Below are 22,003 nucleotides of genomic sequence, written 5' to 3'. Positions count from 1 at the left end.
TTAAGGATAGAATGCTCTTTGTAGTCACAAATTTTCATTTGCCTTAATAATAAATAAGTTTGTGTAAAGTATATTTTATCCTTCAGATATATTCTTGTTTTAATTTTTACTTTATAACTTTATAACTAATTTTAATTTTGCACTTTGTTTTAAGGATAAATTATCCTTTATCCAAAATTATTTATATTTAGCGCTGTTATAAGGATAAAATATACTTGAATCAAGACATATTTGCATTCTTTCAAGGATACTATTTTTTCTGTAAGAAAGTAGGTCATTCACCGCGATCGAAAATAGATCGAAGACGTGCAATTTCGTTGGCGACGTTCAATTTAACGCGCCAAACACGACAAGTGCTTAGCTCGGAGGACGCTGTTTTTCAATCGATCCCTCTATATACGTGTAATATAATTTCGCGATGCGACCAGGATTTTCCAGGCGCGGGCAATTCGAGATCATCGGCCCCGCCTAACGCGGGAATACACGATGTACCGTGACCTCTCCTTCCTTCTCTCTCTCTCTCTCTCTCTCTTACACGCCACATGGTATATAGGTATACACGTTATGTTTGCACTGTAATTTTCCACCCAACTCGTCGGGGCTCCCGGTCGACGGCGGAGCCACCCGACCAATCCACCCTTCACCCATAACGCTGAAATAACACCCCACGCACAGCCTCGCCGCACTCGTGCTATGTGTTTATGAGTGCCTACATCTCTCCGCGTGCGCGGGCGCGAGCGCATATATATATATATATGCATGTGTAATATATATATATATATATATATATGCATGTGTGGTACCGGGCGGAGAGAAAGGAGAAGAGAACCGAGGGGGTTTGTGTGTTATTTATATAATTGCTCAATAGCCTCAATTACGGACCTTATTCAATCATAATCATCCACCGGTGTTATTTGCGGACAAGCCCAGCTGATTGTAAGCACTCGACGCTCCGCTCCGCGCCGCGTCGTCGCCGACGCCCGCGCTCGCTCTCACTGTTCCGGAAGCCTGGAAGGGTATAGAAATTTATGCGCGCCGTCTCGCCATCTCCCGCTTTCTCGTCTCGCGCGTGTCGAAAATGCGCCTTCGTTCCGCTTCGATATATGTAGATTGACCAAGGAACAAAAATTATTGTCGTTAAGTATATATTCGTTACTCTGTGATTGATAACCCATTATATTGTTTGTTACGTCCGGATAATTACTTGTTTGTCCACTTTGGCCTCGCGTGCATCGAATGAATTTATTAACGGCTCTTTACAACGGAAAGACAGACTCCGAATGGAATCAAACCTGTGTATCTACAAATTATAAAGGAAGAAGAAGGTCTTGACTCTGAACACATCCCAATTTCATGAAGAAAGTAAAATAATCGCATATAACCGGAGCAGAAAGATGTTACTAGGTGCTGAGCTAACTTTTTCTTAAGACGAATGTCTTCCAACATCGTTTCGTTAACTGATCGATCAGTATCGCGCAAAGTGATACAAATGTTAAATTCACACTTGTAAATATCGAAAAATCTTGTGAACCTTCTCGTTTCCGCTTTTATTTAAATATAAACTTCTTTTTACGTATATAATAAGTTTGAATGGACTCGTATATAGAAAGGAATTAAAAATATTAATCGATGATTAAGAACCCGAGAAAAGGCATCCATCATACTCGACGATCCATTCACTTCAAAATCTCTCGTGAAGGATCGTCCGACTTTTCATATCCGCGAATGTATTTGGAATCAATTTGCACACATTGAGTTGTTTACAGTTGTGTATTATAAAAATACATATACCAACCACTTTTTTTACTAATAAAATATTCATACAGAATTCTGCAATTTGATACTATCGCATCACGTTAATCGCGAGCATAATGAAAACAGTCATCTCTGTCTGCAAAAAAAAAAAAAAAAAAAAAAAAAACAAGCAAGACGAGAAAACAAGCCGACAGAGACTTGCTTTGCCAAGAGATAATATGGGAAAAAGGAAGGAAAGCAAAGAGGGAGATATAGTAGGCGCGGACCAATGACGAGAAGCTCTACCGGAGTCAAATTAAAAATACATTCTTTCCAACTACCCGACCTAAGACCAGCTCTAGACGTCACAGCGGTCGCTTATAAATTCTCAGCCGCATCGCCATGCGCATTCGAAGGAAATTACATTTCAATGAATCCCACTTTGCGCGTTCCATTATCGTCTATTCACGCACCAGCCGCAGAAGTTGAGCTCGTCGAAAATAACGTCGTTCCGTGTTTCATGTCTGATTATAGTTTTTATCGCGAGTATAGCGCGTTTTTACCCTTCTCCTCCAATCCGCGACGTCGTTACCTCACCGGGTGTAATCTTTATGAAAGCAAAAGTATATCATATACTACGGCTAACTTGGGGGAAAGCAAAAAAAAAAAAATAATAAACAACGGATGGATTCGAGATTATCCGGCAAACTCGGTGAGGTGCTCTTCAACAAAGCACTTTTCTAATTGTTTTCGAGGACGAAACGTGTACACACGCGCACGGTTGCAACACGCGATAAAATATAGCGAGCCTTCGTCGAACAAATGGATGAAACTCTTACCGCGAGATTGAGGTTTTAACGTCGATTGTACGGAACCAATTGCTCGATTGCGTTTATCTTCCAAGATTTTTCAGAGAAATAATTCGTAAAAGTTCACTATATTATATTTGCCATTTTTTTTTTCATCGCACGGATTTTTGATGGAAAAAATAAGAAACGAAAAATACGTTTAGTCGCGCAATTACTTTGTTGATGCAGAATAGAAATACCGTATTTATTTAATATATTAATGCAAATATGATAATTGAAAGTCGCGAAAGTTATGAAAACGTAAAATATCTCAGTAATTTATGAAAGGCTTCAGTTTTATTATCGATATGCTTAAAGTGGAAATAAATTAGGAATATTTCAAACGGTGATTGAATCGCGACGGTATTTCGTGAGATCATTTTTCGTAAAGTCGAATAAGAAATATGTGGCAATGCTCAAGTTTCCTATATTGTAGATATATCAGCCGAGACCGCGATCATTCAACTTTCTCGCCACTTCAACAACCATTCGCCCCTAGCAATGTCTATCTGTCCACATCGCGCATCATTTTTCCCATCTCACACGCTATTCTGACTTTTCCTCGTCGGGAGTTTTATTTTAACCCACAAGCCAAACTTGCGAAATAAACATACGTCATATATAGCTGTACGTGCGGAATATTCGAGAAAAAAAGAAAACCGATTTGATATTTATCGTGCATATAATTATCGTGAGAGAGAGAGAGAGAGAGAGTTCATATTATGTACCAAAGTGAGGCTTCGGTAGGGAAATCAATACGAAACAGAGTTACGGGAAGCTCTCGATAAGCTATAACCAAATAGCGATATCATCTTTCATAGCATGTACTGAAAAGCTTCAATCTGGAGTTATTTTGACTAGTCTTTCCTGCCTAGAGTCATTCAGGAAAAAATCGAGAATACAATAACTCCAATTCCGTGTGTCGCATATATGAAAATATATTTTAAAAAATCCAAGATTACATCATACACGCACGGTTAAAAGTTCATCGCCTTTCAACAAGTTAAATCCAAAATTGTGCATTTGTGAATGAAGGACAAGCTATAGTATTACTCTTCGTCATCTGCGCTGCAAGGCTTACAAATGACGTCGGAATCGCAACGGAAGCTAAATACGGACCATCGGATAAACCGCGTGCAAACGGGAAGTCGGATTTCTAATTAAAAGCGGATGACCCGTGAAAACAGTGATGTCGAATGGCAGCCTAATGCACATTTAGCGTATAACCCGCACCTAATTTGTGAACTACGCGTTTAACGTCCTACATACGGAAAGTTCGTCATGCAATTGTGCGAATATGTTTGAACATATATGTGATATCGACTACAGCAGGCAAGTTGTCATGAGAGCAATAACGCTAATCTGAGATAACATTAGATATTGCTATCGATCGAAAGAAACGATTACTCGACAATTTTTTCGACGTACAGTATTCTCCACAAGTTTGGAAACACCTTATATTTCACACACAGAAAAAAAAGGAATCCTTGATTCAAGTATATTTTTATTCTCGAACGCTATTTCATTGATTTAAGCATAGAATGCTCTTTGTAATCACAAATTTTCATTTGCCTTAATAATAAATAAGTTTGTGTAAAGTATATTTTATCCTTCAGATATATTCTTGTTTTAATTTTTACTTTATAACTTTATACCTAATACTTTATAACTAATTTTAATTTTGCACTTTGTTTTAAGGATAAATTATCCTTTATCAAAAATTATTTATATTTGGCGCTATTATAAGGATAAAATATACTTGAATTAAGGCATATTTGCATTCTTTCAAGGATACTGTTTTTTCTGTGCAGTTAAACAATTGCTGGCGGCGATCTATGCAGATTTTTGGTATAAATATAACGTAAGATATTTAAATGACATTTTTATACCGTCATTTAAATAGCTTCGAAAAATACATTCGAAAAACATTGATGTTTTAAAAAAAGATAAGAATCTTCCTTTTTTTAAATTCTGTCTGGCGATTCTCAAATATCTACGTTTTTATTGATATTTTGATTTTTAATTAGGATTAAATGAATCACAGAAAAAACAGTATCCTTGAACGAATGCAAATATGCCTTGATTCAAGTATATTTTATCCTTATAATAGCGCCAAATATATATAAATAATTTTGGATAAAGAATAATTTATCCTTAAAACAAAGCGCAAAATATTCTTGCTTGAAACTGAAATTTACTTATAAATATTGCAAGGACAAGTGACAAGTGAGCATCGGATATAAGCGGTACTTTCAAATATATATAATAATTCTTAGTTCAAATGTGACTAAGTTTATTTTTTACCATATGCGATTTTTAAAACAAGAATATATCTTAAGGATAAAATATACTTCACACAAACTTATGTATTATTAAGGCAAATGAAAATTTGTGATTACAAAGAGCATTCTATGCTTAAATCAATCAAATAGCGTTCGAGAATAAAAATATACTTGAATGAAGGATTCCTTTTTTTCTGTGATACAATTTGCATAAAACGTTCCAATCGAAATACATATTACTTGAAAAATGTTGGGACACTTTTACGCTGATGAATTTTCCACTCGAACAATAACAGATAACCCTAGATAGTTTGAATGTTTTTTGAAATTTAGATACAATGCCCGCACAGAATGCTAGCATAATGATCGTTTCGTTGCATGAGTGACGGCGCGTTTCACGGGAAGACAATTTGATTTGTCTTGCAGACACGCGTCGCCCTCGATAACGATCTCGATTACTCCGACCCGAGGCACTGCTTCGCGCTCACGCCGATTAGAATTGATCCTAATTACACCTCAGTGTAAATCCCGTATTAGAAGACTCTGCGATACGAAACGGGGCGAGACGCCGGCGTTACTTGGGCTGTTGCTCGGAGACTCGAATACCATTACCGGCGTCAGATCTATTTAATTGTTGCTAATGCCAGTCCTAATGATCCGTTTCCAATCTCCAGTCCGATTGCAAACCTAGGTTGCGCCGATTTTCACCAAGCCCGATACAAATCGGAAATACATCGAGCGGAAATCTCTCTTGTCTTGAGCAAAGTAGAATTATACGAAGCATTAGCAAGGAATTTTCCAAGTGTTTGAGAAGATATAGACGGAGAGGCGATACATACAATCTTGTTTTCCTTCTTAAAGAATATTTAAATCCCCTCACAAACATTTTTTGCATTGTAAAAAGAGACAGTTTTAAGGGGAAAATGCAATTTTTCTACATCTCCAATCTTTGCAAAGATGTACCTATTAAGAAGTTGGAAATAGGTCCGTGAAAACGGGAACCTCCGATAATAATATAATCCGATATCATTGCTTAGAGCGTCCGAGTCCGAGGGAATCCAGGACTTCCAGGATCAGTGTAAGTTCGTCGTTGGCGACAGCTTTGTTTAATCGTCACCTAATGTCTCTAATGTTTCGGTCTTACCCTTCGTTCGTCCAGGGAAATTGCCTCGCGGTACAGTCGTTGCTTCTCAGAGATCTAAGCCACGCTGAGCGCAAAGCCCGATTTCTATTGCGAAGTTCTCAGCTCGACCTCGCTTTGACGTCTCTATATAGGATCAACTGGATTGCTGAATCCAGGGAATTGCCGTTCGATGTTTGTGGAATGTGCATCGATCGTCGCGCGTTTATAACCACAGATCAACGGGCAGCTCCGTATAGAAAGGGCGCTCAAATCCGATTGATCGAGCTCACGTTAATCGTACAACGAGGATACGTCAATGATTAGGGATACGATCTGTGCGAACGTATGTATATTCGCCAGAACATTCATAATAACAAATGTCCTCCTAATTAGACTCCTGGATATTTACGGCTTCGCACAAGAATCAGGAAATTTCAATCAATCGGATTAGTATATGTATGCGTGACAACATTGTATCAATTTTAAGACTACACGTTATATATAAAGTGTCTCAAAATCCTTTTTCATTTCCTAATCAATTTGGAGATAATTTTTCATCTACTAAAATTATCGAGACATCAATAATTTCCGAGTTATAAGCGATTGAAAAAGAAGGATGCTTTCCGCAAACTTTTTCAAGTTAAAAGATTAACAAAATTACTGCAGTTAACTTTAGATGAAGTTTGCTTTAATAGAATTTTAATTTGAGACTCGATTACAAAGATATATGATAGAAAAAAATTGCCAAAACTAATATGACTTTCTTCGGCATTTTCGCTAAGGAAAATCCATTTTAAATTAGCCAGAGAGAATCTGTTAAATTGTTTTTTTTTTTTTTTTTTTTTTTTTTAAGACATTCGATGGGTGTCAAGATACTCTATACATAAGCATGTAAAACAAACGCTACACGTAAAAATAGCTTCCATGCGATTATAAAGCGAATTCGATTATCTCGATGTATTTCGAATGAATCTATTTTCAAAAGAGATTTATCGGAGCAGATGTTTCGGCCACAGCCAGCCAAGGCTATCGGATTAAAGCGATTAAAGATTGCTCGCTACCACGTCCGACAAGAATTCACTCTTTACTTTAATGCAACTTAATTCTTTTTAATTAAATGCTGTCCGGATATCATTCTCTGTGTGTTTTCCGGAAACGCTTTAATCATATGTTTTTCCTTTATTAAATGAATCTTTCATTGCTCGTGATAATTTCGCAAAAAAAAGGCGAAAAGGTATTCGATATTATCCAAATTTTGGATAAAGAAGTCGTAGCCACCTACCTTAACCAATGCCTCTTCGTCAGAGCTGTATGGCAGCAGATGGCATCGTATTGATCGGCAAGCCACACTATCAAGATTATGTAAAACGCGGTGGTTGTGTCATTGAAAAATTCGGACATAAGCGCCTCCATTCCTGGAAAATAAAAAAAAAAAAATATGCGGTGAGTAATATCAAGGAAAAGTATTTTCTCTTAATATTTCATGTTAAAGATGAGGCCTGTTTTTTCGGTATTTGAAATCGGACATTCACAAATTGCGATCATAAAACGCGAAAAGCATAACGTATAAAATATAGCGCATATATTTTGTCTTTGTCCATTATATATATGCAGATGATTGGTAGAAAATATATGGCGAGAGGAAAAAGTGGAAGTATATTAATGATAACGCACACATACAAACACATTGTTACGCTTATTTAATAGAAAGTCTCACTCTCTCTATAATAATCAAACATATATGCATATAAATCGCAATATATTTAATCAAGTTTCAACTGCATTCGTCATCAAACAATATTAAAATTTGAACGTTACGAGTAACAAGATATAATAAATATTCCGTCGTTTAAAGATTCGATATCGTCATAGTTATGATTTGTCTATACCATAATTGATCTCAAGTTCATAATCTTTTAGCGATATCGATATATCATATATTATATAAACATGCAAAATATAATTAAAATTGTTATCAATACATAAATAGTTTGTGAATTTATAAAAAAGGATAATTACTTCATAATTAGATTTAACCAATATATATTAATGTTCGATGCTATTAATATCGGATAGTTTCCGCAGCAATTAAAACTGCAACAAGGGAGATTCGTGTCGCACGAAATTAACGCACGACGCCATTAATTGATGTGCATAAAAACGATGCGTCGCATCGATTCATCTTATCATTCCGCGAACGTTAAACGTTCAATCTTACTTAACGAGTGAAATATTACGGCGAATTATAAAATGGGAACGTAACCGGGAACGATGTAAACACATGCGAAATACATATGTATACGATATATTCTCTAGCGTGCTTCCTAATGGATTGTAACGATACGAGCACCCATGGGAAACCGTGCGGAAATGACAAAAGTATTGTAGGGCGTGCCCTGGCCGGATCACGAAAGTGCGAAAACGACCAAGTTGAAGTACGTCGGCTAAGACTTGATTAATGGCAATGCTGAAGGTTTTCCTCCGCGACGGGAAGAATCGGGATACGATTTATACGTCTTTCGTCGATATATATATATATATAATTATATATTTTTTACTTTTGAGAAGAAATTATACTTACTTCGCATGTCGATTTGTTGATTATATACTCGCGATATATAACGAGACGAATTTTGGCAAAAAAAAATATATATATATATATTTTTTTTTTGCATTATAATTTGCATCTTTTATTTTGTAACTGTCTTTTATGTTATAATAAATATTAGTATTGTTATTTTTTACTTTTGAGAAGAAATTATACTTACTTCGCGTGTCGATTTGTTGATTATATACTCGCGATATATAACGAGACGAATTTTGGCAAAAAAAAAATATATATATATATATTTTTTTTTTTAAATAACAACACTAATATTTATTATAACATAAAAGACAGGTACAAAATAAAAGATGCAAATTATAATCGTGTATATATTAATGAATCGTTTATTAAATAAAAATTACGAAAACAAGTTATGAATTCATTACGAAAATAGGTTACATACTAATTATCCGTGATAATACGTCAACATGAAACCATTTTAATAAATCTAAAAACATATGCGAGACGTTTCGACACTCACTCGTGTCTTTTCAGTCGCTTTACCGTCAATTAACTGTTGTGTTCTATTAAAATCGAAATCATCCTTGTATCTAATGTCTGTAATTAGCGATCTGCTCCACTCCGTATTCGTTCATGCGTGTCAAACTTATTTGTTACAATCCTTAGTTTTAATATTCATGATAATGACCTACTCGTCATGCTACCATAAAACTGCTAACGACTCAATATCCACACAATATCTCTCTCTCTCTCTCTCTCCATCTTTACATCTTTGTAAAAAAACAGCACCTGAAAAAATTGATCCAAGATAATAGCCGAGTAATGAATCGCTTTAAGCCTCGACGCGCAGAGTAAACATGACACACGGAGATCGCGAAAGAGCAAAGAAAAGCATTCTCGTCCCCGATTGCTACGTCCCTCTATTTACGCTCGCGCACGTGGTCGAATCGAGTATTGGATCCAAGTAGTCGGTTTTCGAAAAATGTTCTCTCGCAAGAGAGAGAGAGAGAGCCGGGTATATTACGCGCGAAGGATGATCGTGGCAGTGGTAGATGAAGGTGCTCGCAGACGCAAAACCCCGCAAGGATGGATGATCCCGAGACTAAGGGCGCGACGTTAGATAATTAGTTTCTCGATCGGACACACAACGCGACGTGGTACACGTGAAAGAAAACAACGCCGTGGGAATGCTAATGAGCCGGGCCCACGTCGTTCGTATATATCCTTTTGCCAGGATGTACCGGGATGTACAAAAGTACAAATCGACCGAGAGACGTGGTCTGACAGCCCTCGGAAGGAGGGAAAAGGAACGACACGACAACGTGAGAAATTACTTCTTAAGAGACCCGAGGGCGGGCCGATTGTCTCGCGAAGAAAAGAAAAATCACTTATGCCGCTATTGTAACGTAATGTTGGACTCGCATTGGGATTCTTACAAATGTGCGAAAACCTACCCGCAAATTATCGCGTCTCTTTACTCTCCTCTATAGATTCTTCTTTCGATATTTTTCATCGATTGGTCCTTTTCGAAGATCAAAAGTTTTATATTATTTAAATGCATTTTTCCTAAATATTTCAAGGATGTCAAACAAAATGTATTATAGCGAACAGAAACACATCAAACAAGTTATTGCAACTATATACGTTCCGACTGTACAACAGTCTTTCTCAATACATTAAATTTTACAATTGATGCATAATAAATCAAATTATTCAATGTTACAAATATAATTATATTGATATGTTTAAGAGACAGATAAAACTAATCTATTCGTAATAATAAATTTTGTTTGACATCCTGAATAAAGGTAGCTCGTTTTAATTGGACTTTCTTTTATCAATTTGTTGAATTTATACGAGCCAAAACTTTTTTTATTACAAAGTTAGTTAATAAATCTGATATTAAAAAATATTAATTCAAAAAAAAAATGGAAAAAAGAAACATTTACGATTGTGTAACCGATTCATTAATTAAGAATGAAGGTAATGCACATGTGAAATCCAGTAGAACGATTTTGCTAACAACCTGGCGGTGTCATGAATCAGTTAGGTGTCCGTCACCAAAGGATCGTTAGCATCGGATAATGCACTCGTTTAAATGCATACTAGCCGAGCATTACCTCACCGTGCAGATAAGCCTCTAAACGCGATTTCGCCGTCCAACTCCCGATCTCATCCCCGTCTCTTTTAGCCTTCTCAATTTTTATATAAAGAGACGTTCAAATTCCAACAACCGACGGTCCAATAATCTCTCGTATAACGCTGAAATTGCACGCTACGATTTATGTTACCGCATTTTTCTCCGAAGATAGGGATCGGAAGATTTCGTAATCGCGACAGAGTTAATTAGACAATAAGCCGTTGACAGCAATCTCATGAACGATAAAAAAAGAATCTTTGCTCTTCGAGCGAAAGTGCAATTCGATAATTGCGAGTGTCTAGATGATTCAAATGAAATGTATATTGCCGATAAACGTGCGAAATTTGGAACGGTGCTGTTTTCCAATTGCCGGACTCTAACTAGCGAGTTCATGAATCATAACTAATTCGAGATCGCGTGTATACGCGACCGCTTTCGCATAATTTGCCGACACGTATTGTTGATCACGGTTCACCGAAACTCATCGTCGGCCAATCGAGCGTGATCGAGCTGGGATTTTATAAATAACATTATTTGTTCCTGTCAATTTGAAAGAATAACTGGAAACTGAACGCCGCTGGCAATTAATAAGAGTAAAAATAAAATCAGTCTATTATTTTCGGATAGAAAACGAGAAGAGAAGAGCTAGAGACGATTCGAACGCGCGCGTATATATTCGCGCAAAATTTTCATACATGACGAAATAATATTGGAATGTGCGTCGCACGCTTTCTGAAGAGCTAATAATGTGGTTAATCAATGGTCAACTGTGTACGGCCATCGCTCACGTGTCATCGGCATCGAGTAGAGTCCGGCCGGTGCCAATATTCCACGGCAGAATCCCCATCCCCCATCTCCATCCCTCTAATGGACATAATATTTCCCGCTGACCGACCACCGCGAACACGTTTGAGCCTGATCGGACGTGATATTGAACGCGTATTTGGCTTTGATCGAACGCGAATGAATGCAAGCGGCTGGATCCTTCTGGAATTCTTTCGCCGAGAATTGCTATTTTGCAATTACTACCAACGACGTAAGAAAAAAAAAACGTAAATTTCAAAAAATAGTTTATATACCAAAGATCGTTTCGTAGATCTGTTACTAATAAGGATCTCAGATACAAACTCGTACGAGTCGGAATTCCCCATCGGAAATACACTCGCAGATCCTCCTTTCGCGGAGTGACTGTTGACGTGAAATAATTAGAAGTGAAATCATGCTCGTCAAAGCACGGAAGATTTAGTCAAGGACCAATCAGGAACTCGTATTAACCGTCGAGGAGCAGAGCAACGTATCGTAGAGTAGCGGATCCCGATCAAATTATCCGCCGCTCTACTAAGATCTTCGCTCTCTCTGCTGATGCTACATTGTACCAGAAACGGCTTTAGAGCCGGAGAGGGAGAGAACTGGGATGTAGACTATGGTTTAATCTGGTCTAGCGATCGCATCATCTAATTGTAAGCCAAGTCCGTGGCACACGTCGACGCCTCGTACACATCAGCGAGGATTATTACATCATCTGTTCCTCGCGTTACAAAAATTTGAATGTGTACAGAACGTCCAGCAGACTCATTGAAAAAATTGCTTGACTTTTTCAGATTATCCAAGACCAGAAATTCATGTTTTCCTTGATTTTTTACTATTATTTTTTCCAAATATATAATTTGCATATATCTATATAATAAATCAATTAAATGTTAAATCAGGAAATTCTTGAGATTTTTTGTCAATAATGAAAGAGTTCGGAAGATAAAAAAAAATTTTAATCAATTATACAATCTGCATTATGTACGATAATCGAAACAAACATGTCACTAATCTAAATAATCAACTTTCTTATTTATATTATATCGAATTTTTTAGTTTTGTCTCTATCTAACACATTGAAATAAAATAACACGACGATGAAAATATAAATTAACGAACACGCTGTAGAGGAATCGATTTTTAACAACACAGAAAATTAGCGTGCTGGGAGTCCAGGAAAAGTTTAGATTAATTTAATAAAAAATTTCAAATTATTGAGAGAAATGTAGAATAACGTGGAAAAATCCAGATAAATGGTAAAATTTCCTGACTTTTCCTTGACAATTCCAGATTTATAAAATTGCCTGCAATGCCCGGTTTTCCAGATTTCCCTGATCGCTACCCTTATAGAAAATCACTAGCAAGTCCAAATAATCATTTATTTCGAGTACTTAAATTACTGTATACCCAAAATAAGTGATTATTGGAACTTATAATCATGTTCTTTGTAAATTTCTTTCTTAGTAAATTTTACTATATGTACATATTAATATTTTTTGCGATAAATATTAATCAGATGAACTCTTATATAAGATTCTTCCAACATCATATTGTCGCACGATTTTCGGGTGTAAATTCTAAGAAAAAATTCTCTCTGTGTAGTGATAAATTTCTCTAACGGTAGACACTCTGGTGTAGCTGCGTGGAAACATCTCATTCCTCCCAAAATAATTCGCATTTTTTAAATGATCCGTCAATTATACCCATTCCGCATGTTGTACTCTATATAAACTCGCAATTGGAATTTTTTGCGTTTTTATCGCGGTTCCAGTCCAACGGCGATTAAAGCCCATCCGCTTTAATCCAACAAACGTTGGAGAACTCTCGCGCGCGCCTGTATAAAATATGCTAATATGCTATACGGGCGGAGCCCCGTGTCGACGTTGTAAGCAGATAAACGGAATGGCAACGGGTGCAACGTGTTCTGACCGTCTCTGAAAATGTGTTTACAGCGTGTTAGGCGGTCGATCATGCGTCACTGATGCACAGAGGCGCCGGGGTGCCTTCGTTCTTTGACGTTCCATTATGCAAAATCGTCTTCCACGTCTCCCACCTAATGCCAAATGCCGAACGACGCGTGGACGATTTGACGTGAATTCAGGGCCGATGAGCGAGCGACAATATACCGTCAGACAAAATACTGCCCATCGTCGACGACGCCGACGACGCGACGGGCACCGGAATATTGGAAAAGAATAGCCGAAAACGACGGCGGATATCAAATCTGAAAATGCGAACGTAAAGAAATTTCGAAAGATTCTCCTGAGAAATATAAAATAAGTACAACAAAATCTCTCGCTTTAATATCCAATTTAAAAAGGGTCGATGGAAGAAAAAGGGTCTCTCTTGCTAAATTTTTTTCAACAAGCCAAATGGAGCATCGATGATATGTACAAGGATATTCCCAAGGGGAAATATATTCTCAAAAAGGAAAAAAAAATTTGTTCCGAGGAAACTCGAAAATATATATCTCGGAGTCGCGATTTCATCTTACGCTTCCTATGCTTATTATCGCAAGAAATCGAGAAGAGCGAAGAAAAAGAAATACAGAAATACTGGAAAAGGAAACAACAAGTAACGATATATCCTCTTTGACTCCTCCTTTTCCCGCTCCCCTTTTCCAAAGGCAACATGCGGCGAAGGAGTGAAAGGTTTGGGAGGCTGAGAGAGCCGCGTGATGACGGATGGAGAGCAGGAAGCGATACAGGAACCGGAACCTATTACTCCAGATAACAACTTCCCTAAGGCTCCCTCCTTTCCTTCTCTTGCTTCCTTCCAACTACGGACTTGCCTGACTCGATGTATGTACATACATATATACGTATATACATATATATATAATGTATATATATATATATATATATAAATATATTTCGATTTTTGTACATACGATCCTCGGCAATCCTCGCAACACAGAGGAAAGAGAGAGAGTGCGGATCCGGAAATTTACCACTTCTGTTGCCATTTCGCTCGGCTGCCTGTTGACCGCGCAACTGGTGGTATATAAATGAATGGACTCCCCATATCGGGCTACATATAAATTGGCAATTTTTATCGAAATCTGATGACTACAGTTCTGGGTTCGTCCAAAACTAACAACCGACAACTGTATCATTGAAATAAGATGAAAATATCGCATTATACACGCGGTGAGAGAGAGAGAGAGACAGGGTCTCGAGAACACTTGACACGAATTAGAAATATCTAGGCTTAAATATACTCGCGTCGGGCATAAGCTGGAAAATAAAGCTCCAGCTTAAAATCATAAAACCGGTGATAATCTAACGTTTTACAATCGCGTTATCGCAGGAAGAAACTTTAAACGCGAGAGCATTCGCGGGTTACAGGAACAGGGATTGACCATTAAAACTCGTTAACGACCGAAAGAGAGAGAGGCACTCGTGGCTTTCGTGTCGAGGGAAACAATCTCGTATATATATGTACGTACTCTGTACGAAAAGCGAGAACGGGAGAGAAACCAAGATTGTAAATCCAGTTTTATCAATGTTTCCGAGAGATCCGGGCGGACAGGCCGATTAGCGTATGTCGTATTTTATGCGGGTCAATTGGACACACGCGAAGAGGTGGATATTCGAGGTGAAATGGAAATGGGCGACATGGACGTCGCCGCCAATGCTGCTCTGCTAAATGGGCTCCGGAGCGGGTTACCCAACTGTTGCGCCTTCATCAGAAATTTATGCAGAATCCTGGGTTAACCGTCCCGGCCAATCAGCTTTGTAACGGAGCTAACGTCCTACCGACAAGAGAGAGAGAGAGAGAGCGAGGGCACGCGCGCGGCTCTGATTTAGTAAAAAGGTATTTAATATTTCACGCGCCCGTCCCGAGACCAAACTTCAACGTGCTCTCTGTCCGAAAAGTCGTCGTTGATTGTTTATTCCGGCTGAAACGGATCGCCCTTTCACGGAATCTCTTTTTTTATAGAGAATTCTCCGAAAAATTGCCGTGCCCGAAAATCCACGAAAATCCACATTTGCACCTGAATGTAAAAGCACAATAGACATGCAAATGCTATTCGACATTCTGAGGAATTTTGGACCAACTTTTTATATACATTTGAATTTTATTTTTAAATAATTATACTCTCCGTAATTTATATTCTTAATTTAAAAATTCCACTTTGCTCTATTAATTTTTCCTTGAAACAAATAAAAGATAGATAATAACTTACCCACTAATGCCAAAATTACTGTCAATAAGGAAGCCGCCGGCAACGAGACAATTAAGTTAAACTCCAGCATTTGTATGAGATCAACTGAAACAGACAGAGCAAACAGATTTGAAAATATTATGTATATTAAGAAGCATAAAAAGAGAGAACATTATAATAATTTATCATTTCAAAACTACATACACACATATACACGTCATCGCGCGTAAATTTATCGCTCGCGATAGGATGCTACGTGGAAATCGTTATTCCGGTCGAGAAACGACTTGAATTTAATATTTATCAGGCACATCGTGGTGAGGACTTCGCGAGCGGAAGGTTATTACATAAGTTCAGCAACACCCCGTGAAGGAATCGCGTCGCGTTCGACGAGTCGACTCAAAGCTTGATACGAATTAATTTCGAAACTTCGTCAATCCTGATTTAAATTCCACGAAACTTTCTATCGACACTTTAAGTCGCTTCTCGTATACCTCGTATTGATTTATCTCTCGCGCACATCTCTCGGATAAATATATCCAAAGGAATAGATGTAACGCTAATCTTGTGTAATCCATCGAGAAAGCATTTTGTTGTTATAAAAGATCGCGCAGAGATTCAGAATTGATTTAAGAGCGCGACAATTTTTTGCGTTTACGATACTTTCGGATAATCTACAATATCGGTTGGCTCGAGGAAAAATCGTAGTAAAAAAACCAGAACTCGAGAGCAGACGGAATTAAAAATTCATAATCGTTCCCGCCATGGGTGCAACAAAGCAATTAAAAAGTTAATACCGTCACTTGTTCTGCACTTGAACCGCGTCTTTTTTATAGGAGAGACATGCGATATCGTATCTTGCAAATTTGCGCGACGCACACCTTGCAATTTAATGAATTTTAGATTTTAACTTATCGTCCACTAACTCTCTCCAAGCTCTGGTTATTAAAACTTGCCGCGCGATCCTTCGTCCTCTGTCCCGGATAATACTTTTTCTAACCAGGGCCACACGTGTATCTTACGTTTATTCTCTTTTCTTATATTCACACCCGATGCTCCACCCGTTTTTCGCGCTTCTAATTAGACCGAATATGTACGTATATATACCCTTCATTACACTTCATACACTGTATATATGTAAAGCTCGTGTCTAAGTAACTAAGTTATATCGATTCGACGAAATCTGTTTAATAACAAAGAAGTTTAATATAAAGTTTATATAGAATTATGCATTTTTAATTTTCGCAGAAAATAAACATCTTATTTTCCAGTTCAATCACGTTCTACGTTTGACAATCTGATGCAAGTTTCTTAGAAAAGCATTCAAATGCAAATTAAGAAGTTTCAGTTTTATGTTAAAATTTCAAGAGTGATAAAAAATAATAATGCAATTTTCATCCACTCCTAATCTGATTATATATGAATAATATGCTAAGAGATAATTTTATACTTTCCAACGTAAAGCATAAATTATTTTAATTCAATGAAACATTTTAATATTTTATTCGTATCGTTAAAACTATTTGATGTCTTATTCGTATAATCAAACACATGGTTTTTGGTTGAATAATTTATATGGTTTTCAAAATTATGATTTATACACATTCTTGAAAAAATATATAACGAGAAAAAGAAAGGAAAAAGAAGAAGAAAAAGAGAAAACTACTTAACAGCCACTATTAACGAAAACAAACTAGCATAATAATAAATATGTGAACAAAATATATATAGAATAAATGTTGGCCAACATCCGAAACTCGCAGATGGATGAAGGAAATATGCTGCCCCTCGCGCTGTTTTTCTATGCAAATTTGTATTTCAAACGATTAACCTGCGAAAATAACCTCCCTCGTCGCCGCTGTTTAAACTTTCAAGTTTCCCTTTCCGCTTTTTCTTTTTTAAGCTAACTCCCGTACAGACCGTGAAAAAAATCACTAAGCACGCGCCATTTTCAATTTGTCAAACTTACGAAAAAAAAACGGCGAGGATCAATTAAATTGGAATCAAAGCTCTTCGAACGACTCATCTACAATTAAATTCTAAGTTAAAAATAATGTGCAGATCTTGCTTGAGAAATATTGTGCTCAAGAAAATTACACATTAAAAGCTAATCGTTTATTAATTCTAATTCATTTTCATCGCATCTTTCCAAACGTTAACTGTATATCAATTAAGTCCACTTTACAGGATTGTGTATTATATATATATATATATATATATATATATATATATATATATATATCCATATATATATTAATTAGTTTTTAAAACTAATTATTCAAAGTTAATAAATATAAAACCAAGTTAAAGTGCTCGAGATTTACGTAATTTTAATTAAAAAAAATTTTTTTGATAGGTAAAAAAATTATTACAAAGGCGAAAACAAAGTACATAAATATATATATGTATATTTTTAAATAATTAATGAAAAATGAAAACAGGAAAAAGAAAATACCCGATATATATCAAAAAATGAATTACATTTGTGCGATTGTGGTTTCCAAGTTTGAATATTATTGCAATTATATACTTTGGCTTATTTTACATTCATTATCTTATCACTCTCTTCTCGCAATGAAATTGCAACAAAATAGCACCTTTATCAAAACATCCAATTGCCTCATCATAACAGCCTTGATCAGTTCAGGATCGCGCAGAAATACGACTGGTGGCGCAAAATCCATAGTTCCATAATACCTAGCATTCGGGAAGTAATGTACATCAAAAGATTACAAAAGAGTATAAATGGGGCAAATAAAGAACATCTTTGTTCTTCCAGTAAAAATATACATGTCGCATTAAAATATACATCGCAAAAGACGATGAAAATAGACACGAAAATAATTCCATAGTCAAGTGTAGATAATAAATTAACGAATGGCTATTTCGGACTAAACGTAGAATATGTAAATATGAACGCATATCTTATTATGAAACAGGGGAAGAAAGAGGAGAGAAGAGAAACAGTCTCCCACAAAACATGGTTATATATGATAAAGCGATGCATCAGTGATCGCGCTGCTGCGTCAGTTTCATTTTAAACGTACCAAAATCCATTCATAAATGTTATGACAGATTATTTCCAAAATATAAAATTATTAATGAAGAAAACTTCGTCTCCTTTCAATAATTTGTGATATTTTCCACATAAAATAAATAAATATTTCTTAATCAATAAAATCTGATATTATTTCTTAAATAATATTTCCAACAATAAAATATTTTTCAAACAAATCATATCCACAGTAAATTCCTAACAAATATCCGAATATCCTGATAAAATAATCTGCGTTATTTAAATATTGTATCACACAATATTATCAATCACACACATAACACACAGACACACATACACACACAATTGAATTTTATACGATTTAATTCAAGATGACGAATTAATTAATCCAACTACTAATCTTTGAAATGTTTAAAAAAGTATCAAGCACTTTGTTTACATCTTACATTACTATTTTTATAAAATTTCATAAAAATAATGATTCTTCTATCTTGATTTGATCCATAATGATTTTCCACTTTAAAAATTCTGATTATATATAATATTCGAAAACATTACAAATTTTAATGCTTTTATAAATATAATATTACGATAAAGCTATTAATTATATTATTATATAAATTTTGAGAGAATAAAGTTTTATATATTACAAATTAAACAAATATTGATTTAATCTAATAAAAATAATGAAAAATAAATAAAAATATATTGAAAATAATAAAATATAAAATATACCTGTGCACTGATAAATGATTTCTTCTTATAAACATAATAAAGAGTCAACAATAAGCATACATAGTACGTTATTTGTCGACAAAAAACGAATTACGCATTAAGTTATTAAATACCGTGATTTGAATAAGTGGAATCGAGAGTCAACGAAGGTCATGAAAAAAATTCCTCATAAGATTCTCATTTCCTACAGTCAAAGGTTTAATAACGCAATAAAGATAGAATATCAAATATATATAAAATTAACTACAATAAAAATATATAAACTTTATTTAATATTTATATGACACAATAGTGACGTAATGCAAATCACAGACTTCAACCGTCTTCGAAAACTGAAAAATGAAAAACGATTAAACTTCTGCAAAGATTTAAATGTGACAATGACGTTTTACAATTATCAGAAAATAATTACTGTATTTCATTAGCTCATCGCATTTCCCTTTTCTCCAAGCTGATCCAGAATCCGCCATTAGGTTGCGGATTGAATTCTCTTTTATCAAATATGACAGGTTCAACAGTTTTGTCCGTTCTCTTCAGAATAAATTTTTGTAAAAGATTAGCCACCAGAATCTTGGTCTCCATCAGAGCAAATCGGTTGCCGATACATTTTCTAGGTCCCTGTCCGAAAGGCAAGTAAGTATACGGATTAATGTTGTCTTTGTTCTCTTCACTGAATCTTTCGGGATCAAACTTCTCCGGATTCGGATAGTACTTGGGATCACGATGTAAACCGTAAACAGGTATCATTATTATTTGATTACGTTCGACAGTGATGCCCTTGTAACCCGGTCCCGACGGAGGCAGTTCGAAACTCCTAGTGCAAAGTCTATCGGTAGTAATCACTGGTGGATATTTTCGGAGCGTCTCGGAAATCACCATGTCCATATAAGTCATCTTCGACAGTGATTCGTAAGATATCTCGTTTCCTTCGAGATTTTGCAGCACTTCCTCGCGCAAGCGATCTTGAATATCTTGATTAACCGCCAGCTCGTGAGCGATAAAACACATCAGTATCGAAGATGTTTCAAAACCGGCCAAGAAAAAGATGAAAGCTTGAGAAACGATGTCGTCCAACGTCATTTTCGGATTGTCAGCACCGTCCTTATCTCGAGCCTGCATTAGTAAGTGAATCATATCAGGCCTGACGATACCTTGCGCCTCTCGAGTTCTGATGGTCTCTCCAACAATCTTCTTGAAAAACTCGGATGTAGGCTCTGGGACAAAGCCTGACATACCGAACAGCTTGGCAACGCGTGGATATGCAAGCATAAACATAAACTTGATTATAGCAAACGCTCCGCTGGAAGCTTTGCCAATTTCCGTTCCCCTCGTGTAGAATTCGTTGTTTTGGTCTTTCATAGAATTCACGCTTATCCCAAAGGCTGCTGTGGCAATTACGTCGGTAGTGTATCGTCTAAAGATCTGTTTCGTCTCAACATCAACGCAGAGTTCCGGATGATCGACCAAATAACTGACGAAATCATTAGCACACTTTGATACCAAATCGAACATGATCTTCATCTTGCTGGCGGTGAAAGAAGGACTTAGCGTATTTCTCATTTCTCTCCAACGATCTCCGCGCAAGGAGAAAATGTTCTTCGAGAATAATGGATCCAGCTTTTCGTCTAAGAAACTGCGATGATCATGGAAATGTTCGAACTCTTTTACCAACACGTCCTTGATCAGTTCAGGATCGCGCAAAAGTATGGCAGGTGTGCCCATATCCATCATTCCATGATACTTAACGTCCGGGAAGTAATTGTATATAGAAAGGATGTAGTCAACAAAAGTTATACGACGCAGAAGTAATTTCCAACTCGTAACGAGAGACCGTAGTGAATCGGGTTGATAAGGAATACTCTTACCCTTCCAGTAAAAGTATACATGACGCACCACTGCGACAAATTTGAAGATGCCGATAGTGATTAGAGTAGTTAGTAGCAACCTGAAGGGCGACGAAAGTAAGGATGAAAATATCTCCATCGCGAAGCGAGAATAATAAACGAACAAATAGCTCCGAGAGACGGAGAGCGTATAAATACGCATATAAACGCTGATTATATCATGACGTAGTAGAAGAGAGGGGATAGAAAACGCCTCTTTCAATGTCAGTATTATTCTCAATTGTTGCATCAGTCGCGTATCGCGCTGTTTGTTGCAGTTGTATGTAAAATGAACAAAATCCACTTATAAACATCATAAATTATTTCAAAAATATCAGACTTTTTTTATGAAGGAAAACTTCTTCCCTTTCAATAACATAAACTTTCTTACAAAAACATTGTTCCCAAAAAATTTCGTTTAATTTTCTTTCATTTAATTTAAATTGTAATTACATTCGGCATTACGTAAAAGTTTTTACGTTCAAAAATGGCCACTTTCGAAACACCAAGTATATTTGTAGATAATAAAACTAAAAAATTTTAAGATAAAAATGACTAATAAACAGATTATAATTTCAAACGTATAAAATATAAAAAAGTATTTTATTCTAAATATCAATTATTTCGGCAAAAAGCAAATGTAAAACCTCGAATTCATTCTTTTGAATAACAGAACATTTTATCGTTATTACCTAGAA

At 36.1% G+C, this 22,003-nt stretch overlaps 1 protein-coding gene and 1 pseudogene across 3 annotated transcripts in view; both read right to left on the bottom strand.

Annotated features, from left to right (window-relative positions):
* LOC114939884 (membralin) overlaps positions 1-22,003 on the bottom strand; it is a 104,581-nt gene that overhangs the window by 36,859 nt on the left and 45,719 nt on the right. For both annotated transcript variants that reach the window (XM_029314326.2, XM_029314330.2), the window contains exons 9-10: positions 15,693-15,776; positions 7,270-7,402 (exon numbers count right to left, since the gene is read on the bottom strand). In XM_029314326.2, coding sequence (XP_029170159.1) covers positions 7,270-7,402; positions 15,693-15,776 — 217 coding nt within the window. The remainder of the gene's footprint in view (positions 1-7,269; positions 7,403-15,692; positions 15,777-22,003) is intronic.
* LOC114939907 (cytochrome P450 9e2 pseudogene) lies at positions 19,597-21,894 on the bottom strand (annotated as a pseudogene). Its single transcript, XR_014925913.1, has 2 exons — positions 19,835-21,894; positions 19,597-19,754 (listed from the first exon to the last, which is right to left on the bottom strand). The product of XR_014925913.1 is annotated as a cytochrome P450 9e2 pseudogene (transcript).

This window comes from Nylanderia fulva, unplaced genomic scaffold (genome assembly GCF_048542155.1).
Source record: "Nylanderia fulva isolate GAGA-0341 unplaced genomic scaffold, ASM4854215v1 Scaffold6, whole genome shotgun sequence".
NCBI classification, from domain to species: domain Eukaryota; kingdom Metazoa; phylum Arthropoda; class Insecta; order Hymenoptera; family Formicidae; genus Nylanderia; species Nylanderia fulva.
Note: the sequence above shows the minus strand (reverse complement) of the source record. Positions and strands in the feature narration are given on the sequence as shown.